The 14757-nt window shown below is 41.4% G+C and overlaps 1 protein-coding gene across 1 annotated transcript; it reads right to left on the minus strand.

The window, feature by feature from the left end:
* Nucleotides 1-408: 408 nt before the first annotated feature.
* On the minus strand, nt 409-12923 carry LOC140574443 (metal cation symporter ZIP8). Its single transcript, XM_072694275.1, has 8 exons — nt 12654-12923; nt 10977-11139; nt 9200-9369; nt 7905-8027; nt 7038-7166; nt 4437-4644; nt 2537-2721; nt 409-849 (listed from the first exon to the last, which is right to left on the minus strand). Exons 1-8 carry the CDS (start codon nt 12849-12851, stop codon nt 700-702), a joined length of 1326 nt encoding a protein of 441 aa, XP_072550376.1. The 5' UTR covers nt 12852-12923; the 3' UTR covers nt 409-699.
* Between the last annotated feature and the right edge of the window lie 1834 nt (nt 12924-14757).

Genomic DNA, 14757 nt, shown 5'->3' on the forward strand with positions numbered 1-14757 from the left:
TGTGAGGATTTGATTGCATTCAGCGACAAGCAGGTTCGTGACGTCAGGCTGCTCCTCCTAAAAGTACTGGATGGAGCTCCACCACCATCATTCCAGAGAACACAGTTCCTCCACTGCTCCACAGCTCCTCAATGCTGGGGGGCTTTATATATACCCCTATAGCCCATGCCTTGCATTATTAGGCAGCATGGAGCCAATAGGATCATCATGTTTATTTATCTGCTCCAGAGAGAGTCCTATTCTATTGGCAGTACTTCTTCTCTACAGGAATTAGACAAGCTGTGTGTGAGTCAGCAACGGATGCAGCTTAAAGTAGCTGAATGCATTCATTAGATGGGGTGTCTACAAACATTTGGACATGCAGTGTAGCTGTTGTTCTGGGTCTGAAATAACCAGTATATAGAAGGGTTCAGACAGCTGATGTTTACTAGGGATGGATTTGGTTAAAACAAACAAATAAAAAGTGAAAAATATATTCAGTTTGATCAGAAACGTGTGAAGATATAAAATACGCTTATTCTCCAAATTCAAAACCAGCTGTTTTCACACAGCGTTAATCAGAGAGAGTGTTAGTCCATGATCGGTTCTACCGGTTCCTCGGCTTTTCCCCCCGGCGGGGCTTTGTAAGTGTGGAAGTGTTCGTTGGCACAGTGAGGGTCTAAGGCACGCAGTGTTGTGTTGCAGTGCAGGGAGGTCCGCTCAGCCCAGGTTAATATTTCCAGCGAACATGGTGATGAGGAAGATGATGGAGAATCCTGAGAGCAGCCCGGCGTTCTGGATGATGAAGAACACCACCTCTGTCTTCGTGCTCTGCTGCTGTTCTTTGGCAATGGCATTCATCTCTGGGAACTGAGGGAAGACGGCAGAGGTGCGTTAGGTATCTCAGAGAGGTGGTCTGGGATAGGTCTCACACTAGCCCATACTATTAGGGTTCTTTAAGGGTTCTTTAGTAAAGACAATATGGAACTCTAACTGCCAACCAGCCTACACTCTTTTTGTTCTTCAATCTTTAGTAATTAGAGGGTTCTTCACATTGTAGGGAGGCTGAAAACTGCACACTAGCCCACATCCTTAGGGTTCTTCAAAGGTTCTTTAGTGATTAGATGATTCTTCACATTGTAGTGAAATTAAAAACTGCCAACCTAACTACCTTCCTACCTTAGTAACTGAGTACCTACCTAACCAATTACATACCTATCCATCTACCTAATTACTAAATTACTAACCTAACTACCTTCCTACCTTAGTAACTGAGTACCTACATAACCAAGTACATACCTATCCATCTACCTAATTACTAAATTACTAACCTAACTACCTACCTACCTTAGTAACTGAGTACCTACCTAACCAATTACATACCTATCCATCTACCTAATTACTAAATTACTAACCTAACTACCTACCTACCTTAGTAACTGAGTACCTACATAACCAACTACATACCTACTTACCTACAAACCTAAGAACCTACCTAACCTACTAAATACCTACCTAAGTACTTACATACTAACCCAACTAACTACCTACCTAAGTAAATGAGTAACTACCTAACAACTACTTACCTATTTTCCTACCTAATTACCAACCTGACTACCTATCTATGTAACTGAGTACCTTCCTACCTAACTAAATACCTATACTTACCTAAATACCTGTACTTACCTACAACCCTAACTACCTACCTACCTTAGTAGCTAAGTACCTACCTACCTAACTAAATACCTACCTGATTACTAACCTAACTACCTACCTTAGTAGCTGAGTACCTACCTACCTAAATACCTACCTGATTACTAACCTAACTACCTACCTTAGTAGCTGAGTACCTACCTACCTAAATACCTACCTGATTACTAACCCAACTACCTACCTTAGTAACTGAGTACCTACTTAACTAAATACCTATACTTACCTAAATACCTGTACTTACCTACAACCCTAACTACCTATTTTAGTAACTGAGTACCTATCGGCTGAATAACTACATTTTGACCTACCTTAGGAAAGACCTATTAACTTATCTAAATATCTATCTGCGTACCTACCCACCTGACTCAACTCCCAACTATCACCCTATCTAAGTAACTACTGCGCCAACTAACTAACCCCCTACCCATCCACCCACCCACTCATCCACCCGCTCCACTAGCACTGCAGGGTCGGTTCATAAGGGGTGATGATAAAGCACAGGAATGATCTCACACGCAGCATAAGGACATCAGGTGCGCTCTCTGAGCGCTGAGCCATAAACCTGTGATCAGAGTGATGAATTACCCGTCTGAATGACCAACTGTTCACATTTCAGATAAGGGTCAGGAAGAGCTGATCTGTGCACAGAGCTCCTATCGTCCACACCTTCCAAAACAGCTGAGCCCGAGGGTCAGATTAAAGTATCTTATCTGGGTTTTGTTATTGTGTCCGGTTTCAGGGGAAATGCAGGAAGCAATAACTGGCTGACGAGGTCATAAACATGTGCTGGTGATGCAGAGTCCTGCAGTGACCACATGACTACAGTGAAGAGGAGGCGTCTCACCATGTCTGCGAGGGCTATGTAGAGGAACATCCCGCCGGCGAAGGCGAAGATGACGTTGGGAGCAAACGTGCTGCCCAGCAGGATCCCAAACACCAGCCCCACGTAGCAGGACATCGCCGACAGCAGGTTGAAGAAGATGGCCTGCGGGACGCTCATCCCAGCATTCAGCAAAATCACAAAGTCACCTGCAGAGGGAGACAGAGAACACCGCACACACACACTCAGAAAGTCAGTATATACTCTATATAACACCAGAATAAACCTAAATAACATAGTCAGTGGTCAGTGAGAGTGTCTACCTGTAATTACCTCTATATAACATTAGAATAAACCCAAATAAACATAAAGTCAGTGGTCAGTGAGAGTGTCTACCAGTAATTAACTCTATATAACACCAGAATAAACCTAAATAACATAGTCAGTGGTCAGTGAGAGTGTCTACCTGTAATTACCTCTATATAACATTAGAATAAACCCAAATAAACATAAAGTCAGTGGTCAGTGAGAGTGTCTACCTGTAATTAACTCTATATAACATTAGAATAAACCCACATAAACATAAAGACAGTGGTCAGTGAGAGCGTCTACCTGTAATGAACTCTATATAACATTAGAATAAACCCAAATAAACATAAAGTCAGTGGTCAGTGAGAGTGTCTATCTGTAATTAACTCTATATAACATTAGAATAAACCCAAATAAACATAAAGTCAGTGGTCAGTGAGAGTGTCTATCTGTAATTAACTCTATATAACATTAGAATAAACCCAAATAAACATAAAGTCAGTGGTCAGTGAGAGTGTCTACCTGTAATTAACTCTATATAACATTAGAATAAACCCACATAAACATAAAGTCAGTGGTCAGTGAGAGCGCCTACCTGTAATTAACTCTATATAACATTAGAATAAACCCACATAAACATAAAGTCAGTGGTCAGTGAGAGTGTCTACCTGTAATTAACTCTATATAACATTAGAATAAACCCACATAAACATAAAGTCAGTGGTCAGTGAGAGCGTCTACCTGTAATTAACTCTATATAACATTAGAATAAACCCAAATAAACATAAAGTCAGTGGTCAGTGAGAGTGTCTACCTGTAATTAACTCTATATAAGAATAAACCCAAATAAAGTGAAGTTATTGTGATGCTGTTATTGAGAAGAACACCGGTTTGGGTGCTGGTCTTCTTCTAGTTAGTGTCGTAGGATTTTCTGTTTCTGCTGCACCTCAGCGTGGGTCGAGCAGAGCCCAGACCAAATAATCAAACAGCAGCTCAGGAGGAGGCCTGACCCCTCAGCCTGACCCTGTGGCCGGTCACTGAGGGAGTCGGAGTGTTTGTTTGGAGTGTGTGCTCACTGCAGAGGCAATCGGCACGTTCACAATGGTCCCACTCCCTCTGAGTCGCATTTAAACCACCTCATTATCACCGTCATTATTCATCATCATTATCCTCACCGCCTTCTCTCCGGTCAGTCCGGTCAGCCTCCCAGCTGACCATCTCGGACTTGCTTAAGGTTACAGAGAGCAGATTAGTGTATCTGTGTTTAGGGAGGGGTCTGTAAATGAGTATGGCTGGGCTGAACGCTCATCACATCAAGTCCTAGACTGGAGGACTCCTGACCATGGAACACTGCTGGGATATGAACCTCCCTATGACCTCCTTTCAACAGGCAGGCAGTTAGACAGTTGTGCCACTCAAAGGAAATTTACCTCTACGTTCTTTCTTGGATACAAACAATGCTGAAATGTGGTTTCACAGCTTTTTTTTTTTTTTTTACAGTGATGCTACTGTCAAACTGCCTGATCATCGGGAGGTCATAAGCTTGAATCCCGGCAATCCTGACCTGGTCGGGAGTCTGAGAGAAAAACATCATGTAAAGATCTCTCTCTCTCACCGAGCTCGTGAGGGAACTCTTCACAGACGATGGCGAGGGAGGTGCTGAAGCCGGTCAGGACGGACACGGTGAACGAGGCTCCAATAGCCAGCCCGTCAATGAAGTTATGCAGGGCGTCGCTCAGCGTGATCATCCACGCCACCGTCTTCACGCCGGACAACTGCTGGCCCACCCTCCGCAGACATGACACCTGAAGGGGCGCCGTTACCTGCAGTGAGGGGATGAGAGCGATGACTACAATGACTGATCCGACTGATCATCTTCACGTTCTAATAATCCTGAAACCTCTGTGACATGCTTTGATCAAAATACCACACGGCTCCAACGGCACAGCGCCGACCTCGCCCCATCAGCCCTGTTCCTTTAAATAATGAGCCACTGCTCGCTCCACTCCCTACGCCCACTTTTTATCGTGACTCATCTCTGGCTACACAAATTCTTAGACTTGTACTTGTATTCTCTCCTGTCTTTGTCCGCATCAGCTAGCTAACATTTACTCCACCTTGAGTTCACATCTCTCCCGGCTGTAGTCTGCTGTTCCCACATTTCGGCCTTTAGGTTTCCATCTACTCCAATCAGGATCGAAATACTGTACACTCACGGTGCAGCTCATTTGTCCGCTGTCCAACTTTTTGCCGATCAAAGTACATTTTCTGAGTATGGGCTATCTTTTATCTTTTACTCTGCCTTTGCAAAAGTAGTGGGTGGAGCTATTCAGACGAGGGCGGCATACTCTAGCGATAATAAGCCGAGCTGTGTTGAATCCCCGTCAGGTTTTCTGACCTAGGAAGGACGGCTAGCCTTTCCATAAGCACTGAAAGAGCGAGTATTGTTAAAAAATATAATAACAAAGCAATATCTAAGCTACACTGCACTGATATGTCCACGCTGGCAGTACTGCACATGCTCCAGGACGTGGTGGAATATGCACTGTTAGACGACCTGAATGATGAACCTACAGCGTCCTGTTCGTGAACTAGGACAGAGGCCAGCGTTCTTTCCGCGAACAGCTGCATCTGTCTAAGCCAAATACAGCTGTGTGTGTCTCGCTGAGACCGGACTAGAGGATTCACTGACCCCTACATGCTCTCGCACACACACACACACACACACACACAGATGCAGCCTACATTCAGTTATCTCCGATGTCTTCATCTCTTCACAGCTTCAGCAGATCATGGCATTAAGGAAGTAGACACTGATTGTGTGAACACTTGGCACTGATTATATTCTATGTAGCATAGCATTTAGCATAGCATCTTTATAACGGCTCTGCTGTAACCTACCTGTGAAGACACGGCGAGGTTAATGATTATCCTGGTGTGTAGTAGTATCCACACACTCAGGAGCCGCTATGGCTGCTGTCACTGATTGGAGCTTCGTCTGATCTCGCTCAAGGACGACGGACGTCACACGACCTCAGACCTTCTGTACTCCATCGATAGCGCTCACGTAATTACACTGCGGCCTGTAATGGCTATTTTACTAGCGATTAAGCTATCAACTATTCCGTCGATTAGTTGTAGTATAAACTGTGATTGTAACGTAACTGATTTGGACATTGATTGATTTAATATGAACAAACAATATCATCAATATCAGATAACAGTTTATTAAATTATACTTTTCTTGATTTCACAGATTTTTCTCGTTTTTAGAGCACTGTATCTTAGACTCACCTTATAATAAAATATATAATTATTTAAAAATCAGAGCAATATGCAAATATTAACCACTAATAATGGACAAATGGGGGATTATGCATTTTTTAAAAGACACGCCAGTGATGGATCGTGTTCAGTGTGATGTAATCAATGGCTGAGGCTGCTGCCCTGTCCTCAATACACCCCTAATTCACCCAAACACACTGACCAGAGTTCCCCCTCCATCCAGTTTAACCGTGCTCAACTCCAGCTGGAAAACCCCGCCCACCATGTGTCATTTTTAATGAGGCGACCAATAAAACGAGAGCTGAACTGAAGTGGAGTGAACGCAGGGCTGAACGGTGGGACAGGTTGACTAATGATTGTAATTAAAAATGCTAGCACGCTAAACTCGAAGATCAGCGCTAATTCATTCAGCAACCAATCAGAATGTTGATTAAACTCTTAACCCCTGGGAAAATATGAAATATTAAAATATTAATGTTTGCGTTCAGCAAAGTTTCAATTAGAAATCTAATAAAACACTTCTTGAAAATCGCCAAAATACTCCCCTCACACCTCTCTGAAAACGTGCAGGGCGTGGTCTTAATATTCTAATGAATAGGCGTGGCAGACTGCCCTCTATCACTGGTCAACAAAATCTGTGTACATCACCATGGCAACGCTGCAGACATGAAGTCAGAACTGTGCGCCATGCTGTCAGAGTCTGCGCAGTAGAGACAAGAGGCGGAGCCAAGATGGAAAATGGGCGGGGCTTTGGTTTGTCATTAAAACATCTGGGGATGGCCAGAGCTACATGTCATACTGCAACCAGCCAGAAGAGGTGCTAGACTGCCCAAGCTGTCCCTGCTTCCTGCTGTGTAGTTTATACGAATTTGGTCCATATACGCATTCAGTGGGGGGTGGTGGGGGGTGGTGGAGTGGGGTGGGGGGGTACCTGCTCTTCTGGAGGATCCGAGGCTATGCTGGTCTTTTCACTGCTGGGGGTACAGAAGCTGGTGACGGCGATGACCGTTCCTCCGTTCTGCTGAGGACTCTCCGGAGGGCTGAAGTGACTGTGGCTGTGCTGGGACACAAAGCACAGGACAAGACATTCCCTAAAGATGCCTTAGAAATCGATCTCGTCGCTGTCCAATGAAAAACATGTATGAACGGTGGCTTTGCAGGAAAATGCACAAATGCTCTGAGCTTTGAATGGAAGTCAATATAAAATAAGAGCTTATAGCCATTGGTCCGTTCATCCAGAAGCTTCACAGAGTTCAAAACATGGAGAAAACTAAAAGCGGACAAAAATGGAAATACATGTTTTTGGACACTGGACAGCAGAGATATCACTCAATATTGGAGAAATAAATACCCTCTGTAATTTGACCAGATGTACCTAAACTTTTGCATAAGCCCGTATATGATTTACCATGTATTCTAAATTCTTGTTTTCCCAAAATGCTTAAATATTTATCTATAAACGACCATTATTTCATTTCCAATATTATAATTTGTATTGTTATTATAGTAAATAACACAAAAATGATCATTAATGAATTGATTAATAGCATCAGTTCCAGCTCTGTTGGCCATAAGTGAGATCCAGCTCAAAAATAGGAGTTACCTTTTACCAAACTAAGCTGGAGTTGGGACTCACTGGACGCTGCCCCCCATTAAGGCTCTCAAGGTGACTGCAAAGAGCTGTGCAGCTGTGTGTTCTCAGCCCTCCTGGCTCAGGTAATCAGTGCTGGCTCAGGTGTGTACGCAAGTGGACTAGACTAATACTGACATAATGTCAAGGTCCGATCGAATGTCCCACCTCATGCTCTGTCTTCAAGACCATCTTCAGGACCTTCTCTGTGAAGAAGAGCAGGTAGAATCCACCGAAGATCCCAATGGCTTTCAGGATGTAGTTATCTGCTTTCGGGTCAAACCCCAAGGCCTGGTCATTCAGAAAGGCTCGATTATTGAACTGACACGTGGTTTTAAAACTACTGACACAAACTACAGCTGGAAAAGGAAGTCTTTTGGTTTGAACTCATGGCCTGGTTTGGTTTTTACTGATCAGACGAATGTTGGAGGCCAAACCTGCTGACATTGTCCATAGAGGACGTTGCAGGCACCGCAAGCTGGAGGTTTGGCTACCATCTGGTTCTTGTTAGTGCCAAAGAACTGTATATTTTTTCTAACCTGACAGAACGTTATCTAGACCAGCAGATGATCAGGGCTTACCATCCAGACCAGTATTAGCAGGAACTCTCTGACTTTTCAGTAACAAAATAACTCAATGCATTAATCACTCAACTCAGTTCGTCACTAAGTTGTTTAGGTTAGGCATTGTCAAGGCATTGTTGTGAACTTTGACCCCTCTTTGGGGAACGTTGTTGCCAAACAGCTCTGTGGTTGGTTTGGACGTGTAGCACCCAGGAGCTACTTCAGGCTTGATTCTCAGCACCATTATAGTGCTGGATAAACTGGTGAATGATTTACTCCCAATGCTTTACTGGTAATCTGTCTTGGTTCTGCTGGGCCTGAGCATTCGACAGCTCTCGATACCACTAACCATGATACGGGCAGTTCAGACAGACCACTTCCTGCTCCTGTTCCTTGTATTGTGGTAAACTGCATTTGAACATAGAGTTCAATGTGGTGTTCCACAAGGCTATGTTTTAGGGCCCTTGATGTTCTTAAATGTACAGCTCCCAGGACACGTCCTTCTCAAACGCAATGTGGGATATGAGTTTTATGCCGATGATACACACCCGATGATACACACTCAGCCCGATTCAGAAGACATACACGTCGTCCTTTTAAAAGTCCTTGAGTTTAGCATTTTAGCAGTATCTCCTAGACAGCATTTGAGAAGATCGCTTGAGAGGAACATCCAAAATAAGGCACATGCTTACTAGACTACTGCAAATTGTTAGGGAACTCCCTGCTGGTTCTGGAGTTGATTTAAAAGATAGTGTTTAGGACATTTAAAGCCATTAACGATCTCCGTATCTCTAAGGTAGCCAATCTAGACTACTTCACTGAGCTGAGGCAGGCTTACTCAGTGTTAGTGCTCTACTGTTAGTGCTGTTGTTGGTACCGTATCTCATACGCCTTACTTACCTCAGGTATAAGCTGCAGCGCAGCATTGGAGAACAGTGTCCCAATAGCCAGGCCAATGAAGTATGTGAGAACTTTGGGGAAATAGGGTTTCTTGGTGACTGGGATGAGAACCAGACCCAGGAGGGAGAACAGGTTGATGATTGTGACAGCCAGAAACCCATATCCCCATACTGTAGGTGAAAGAAGAATTAGCAGACAGAGTTAGGCAGTGTGAACTGTGGGTCCTAGAGGGTTAGTGGCAATGACAGGGGCCCAAGCACTAATCGATATACATATATATATATATATATTACGACATTTGGAAAATGAAATATCAGTTCAAGGTGCAAAACTGTTGGGTGTAGATCTTTCTTATATACCCCACAGGTACATATATAACATACACAGAAACAGTGGGCCAGTTCCAGGTATGTACTAGGCTCCTGGACCCCCAATAACACCAACACCAAGTGCTTCCCATTAACATTAACATCATTCGCGCCCCCTGATTCTGTCTCCAACCTAATTTGACCTCTGTTTGTGAACATCTGATTCTGGGTTCAGGCTCCATAGTCATCATACAACAGATTCTGGGTTCAAGCATGATAAGCTCATGGACCCATTAACCTCCCGGTACCCAGATAGAGAGGATCAAGTCTAAAGTATGCTGTTTAAAATCTAACCTAATAAACAAATCTGCTTGTATCAGGGCAGAACTACCAGTGACTCCATATCAGCCAGCTTAGCCCCCGGAGCCCAGAGTGGGAGCAAGGTCCATGTTTAAACCTGGCTGATTAGTGCAATACCCTGAGCTTTGCACAGTGGAAAGTGGGGGAAAATGACCAACAGTCACAGAACAGATGACGAAAGTGGGCACAGATGGCCAAACAGCCACTTAACAGTATGTGTAGCGATAAAGCTGAGTTCTATAGGGTTCTAGTGTATCCAGAACAGGGCTTTCTGGGCCTAATGGGCTCTGAAAACTTAATAATAATTATTAAAATACATATTTTGTTCATTTCTATTGAATAGAATCAAATTACCAACTGAATCTTCAATAAAAAAAATGTACGATCAGGATTACCCAATGGGAACACAGCCAAGCGAGCGTTCCCATTGGGTAAAACTTCAATAGCTGGACTGAAATCCTAATGCAGTGTAACATGTCAGATTAACCATCAACACAATTAATAACAGTATAATAAAAACATTATTTTTCAGTGAGTTGGACCAAGTTCTCGAGAAGGAATTATTAGTCATAGTACCAATAGGTTCATGATGTCGATCTGCTCCAGAGAGTCCTATTCTATTGGCAGTGCTACTTCTCTACTAGACGAGCTGTGTGTGTGTGTGTGTGTGTGTGTGCATTTGCACATCTGTGTCAGCAATGGGTGCAACTTAAAATAGCTGAATGCATTCATTAAAAGGGGTGTCCACATACATTTGGACATGCTCGAGCGCATTGTTGTTAGCTTGACGTTCACATACTACTACACATACTTCTGCGCTATCAGAAATGAGTGATGTCATCAAGGTGTTTTTACCTTAATAAGCTTTAATATATGGTCCAGAATGAAGGTCTAGCTCTAATAGCTCACGGTTCGACACTGATCCCAACAACCAACTGAAATTCTGTGGATTTTTAACACCTTAAGTGCCCATACTTCAATTCCTTGCCTTCACTGTGCAGAAGTTACTGACTATTTACTAGTTACTCAACACCAGCTCTGAGAATTCAGATATTTAATGTGAACTTCACTGCAGCTTTACTGCACTGGCCGCTTCCTCCCTCACTCACCATGATTCTCCACCAGTTTATTGGGCTCGGCCGCCAGCGGAGTGCAGGGGGGCAGCAGCGCCTGGTTTAGCAGGGCAGGGCAGATGGTCCGCAGGTGGTCCTGGTTTAGGTGTGTGACGTTGCTCAGCCCGTAGAGAGTAAGGATCTCCTCCCCAGACACACACTGCCGAACCAAAACAGAGAGAAACAGACGCTGAGACTAAAGCTTTTCTCACATATGAAGGTCAGTTAATCCATCAACTCACTGAAGCTGAAATTAAAGTTAGAGACAATGAAACGTACCTTGTTCACGAGGAGAGTAGTGACCATTACTGTACATACACCATTTCCATATACCAGTCATCCTATTTACTCAGTTACATGTGTGGAATATTATGGAATTACTGAGTCGTTTTAATCACTATTTTGAATCACTACTATATTATAATTAAATTAATATTATAAGTAAAGTCAAAACTGTTACTACCTTAGTTACTATATGTGCTATTTATCGAACTGTACACTCTTCAGTTACTATATATACATATATATATATTAATTACATAAAAACTATATATACAAATACAAAAACATACAAATATATATATATATATATATATATATATATATATATATATATATATATATATTTCCCTCAACTGTATTGTTATTATTCTAATACAGGGTTGTACAACCAAACACTGATAGGCTATATATATATATATATATATTTGTATGTTTTTGTATCTGTATATATAGTTTTTATATATAATTAATATATATATGTATATATAGTAACTGAAGAGTGTACAGTTCGATAAATAGATATATATATGTGTGTGTGTGTGTGTGTGCCATATTTAATTTATTATTACTTTTTGTATTTATATATATAAAATGAAAAATAGAAAATGACACAATATATATTGCATATATATATATATATAAAGAAAAATAGAAAAATGGCACAATATATATTGTATAAATTATATAATATATATATGTAAAATAAATAGCTCAAATTTATAGCTTTGTAGCTGCTTCTGTACACTATGTAAATAATTCTGGATGAATGGACCAATAGAAATTCTCTAAATTACTTGAAAAAAAAAATCTTTTGCACATAAATATCTCTCTCTGTGTGTGTGTGTGTGTGTGTGTGTGTGTGTGTGTGAAATGTAAATATATGTAAATGATCTCTATTCTGACTGCCTGTTTCGTCTCATAGCTTTTTGGGTGGAGCTCAGACCTATATGCTATTTATCGAACTGTACACTCTTCAGTTACTATATATACATATATATATATTAATTATATATAAAAACTATATATACAGATACAAAAACATACAAATCACATAAACACAAATCACAGAATTCACAGTGAATTAAAACCAGGCTGTTTTGCAGCTTATTATTATTATTATTATTGACTACAGATGACCTCTATAGTCTCCACACACTATATTAAACTTGCTTACATAAAAATAAAGGAATAAAACTCTTTTCATCACAATATGACCCTTTAACCCTTTAACCCTTTACTGAAGCTGAGACTGAGCTGCTCATCACCCCATGCTTCATGGAGATGCTGGGCAAGCTCAGGACATACAGTCGTGCAGTCCATGTGAGAGTATGCTGACCACTGCCAGTGAAGTATGAGGATGAAGGATGGTTAGAGAGGTTGGGAGGGGGGTACCTGAGCTGGCAGGGTCCTGTTCTCCACTCGTTTTCCTGCAGTAATGCTCTCCAACAGCCCGTCAATGCCGCTGGGATCCAGTAAGCCGTTTTGGCCGTAAACCTCCAGGATGTCGCCCAGGAAAGCGCCCTGCTCCGGGCTAGCACCGACTAGAAGTCCGCCCAGCAGGGCTGGGATCAGCCTGGAGATGTGACCCATGCTCGGTCCGTCCCGGTGGCCCTCGCTGCAGTCAGAAGCACGGACAGAGCTCTCTGGGCTGCCTCCTCAGCAGCTCTCAATCTCAGTGTGACACTGAACCCTCACGGGTGGTTATATAGGCCCAGAGGATCTATCAGCACTGATCATCTCATTTTAAGGAATTATTTAAGGCCTTATCACAAAAGAAGGGGATTATCTCATGAAAACACGGAGATGAACTCATAGTCATAAAACCCATGACCTGCAGTCTCTGGCTGTCATCATAGCCATCGATCAATTACCTACAAGAGCTAATACGATAAGGGCAGTAATCACCTTCTGAGCTGACCAGGAGGTCCACTCGTTATTTGCCATGTGATATATCATAGACATCACTCAGCAAAAAATCTATAATCATAAATCTGAAGCTTTTACTGCAACTTTCCATTCCACCTTAAATGCTGTGGAGTTGCCTCTCCGGCGCTCAGAGCGCTCTACTGCAACCAGCGCACGATTTAAGGTGGAACGGAGAGTTCGAGTAAAAGGCCAATTTAACACACAAAACACAGCAGGGGTGGTTAATAATCGATGTAGGTGACTTGTACAGACGTTTATTATCATATATATCAATAATATAAACTTTAATACCAATAATATACATTATTGTAAGAAGTCTGGTGAGGAGTGAGGAGACCTAATATTGAGCATGGTAGGTGCTGCCCCCTGCTGCTGAACTGAAGTATTGACAGAGCTGCAGTACTCTGCTCAGGCCGACCTTTATTTAGCACAATAAAAGGGCAACTTAACAGATTAAAAAATATTTATTTATTTATTTATATAATATATAATAATATATAATATTTATAACTCTAAAACTCTGAATCAGATCAGGTTTGGTGAGAAATGCAGATGTATTTACAGTAGTGGTGAATAGAACAAGGCATAAACACAAATATAGCTATTTTAATTAACCAGCAGTGGACCTACACAGGTCTTCTGGGTTTAATATGAAATGCCTATTATGATAAAATAGTGTGAAAACTTACAAAATACATTTTCTTTGGAAACTTTGGAAATTTTGCAAGTACTTGTAAATTGTATTTTTTCCCCAATAATATATTTAATCAAAATTGAAAAGGATATCTCTATAATATTATATAATAATAATTATTAATAATCATGGCATACACTAACTTTCTGTGAGGGAGCTTTATAGCTGAAATTATTACATGTACTTAATTATTAAACAGCAATAATAATTTTTCCTCGTTAAGCTGCATGATAACAGTCCAGTTAATCGCCCTGATTAACGTAGGAAGTGAAATGCAATAACACATGTATATAATAAAATAATTAATAGCAATACTAATAATTAATAAGTAATTATTAACACGGTCCCTGAGTTCAGCCAATGACTGCAGTCTGTGAACGCCCCCTGCTGGTGGAAGGCAAAGAGGCAGCTCTGCTAAATTCTGCTACGGTCAACCGTGTGCCTCCATAATCCACCATAATCAGCAATATCTGAAAAGACTCAGAAATAATATTACATGGGTGCTTTGATTTATTTTTATTTTATTTTTGAGGAAAAAATTGTATTTCTCATTAAGTTCTATTTTAGTTTTACACCTGAAACCTCATTATCCACATTATCACCATCCTCAAAATTAAAATTCTCAATTTTTGTTTATAGAAACATGTATTTCTGATGGTATAACCTGTGTATATACATAAAACATGTCACTTTGGTCATTCTATAAGAAATAAGATGAATTTTATTTGCTTACTAATAAAGGAAAAAAAAACCCCAAGGACTCTTATGGTTATTTTTACATACATCAGAATAACACTGATGATCTCAGGCATCATATCAGACCGGTCTTGTGGTGTGCAGTGGTCAGTACCTATCAAAAGTGCCCCAAGGAAGGAC

The sequence above is a fragment of the Salminus brasiliensis genome, chromosome 12 (genome assembly GCF_030463535.1).
Source record: "Salminus brasiliensis chromosome 12, fSalBra1.hap2, whole genome shotgun sequence".
Classification (NCBI taxonomy): domain Eukaryota; kingdom Metazoa; phylum Chordata; class Actinopteri; order Characiformes; family Bryconidae; genus Salminus; species Salminus brasiliensis.

Bases quoted from the DNA above. Each gene is read 5' to 3' on its own strand.
- LOC140574443 (XM_072694275.1), bottom strand. From the start codon at position 12,851: ATGGGTCACATCTCCAGGCTGATCCCAGCCCTGCTGGGCGGACTTCTA. The intron at 9,370-10,976 runs GTGAGTGAGGGA...TTTCACCTACAG, and splicing joins TAAACTGGTGGAGAATCATG to TATGGGGATATGGGTTTCTG. The intron at 8,028-9,199 runs GTAAGTAAGGCG...CTGAATGACCAG, and splicing joins CGCTGCAGCTTATACCTGAG to GCCTTGGGGTTTGACCCGAA.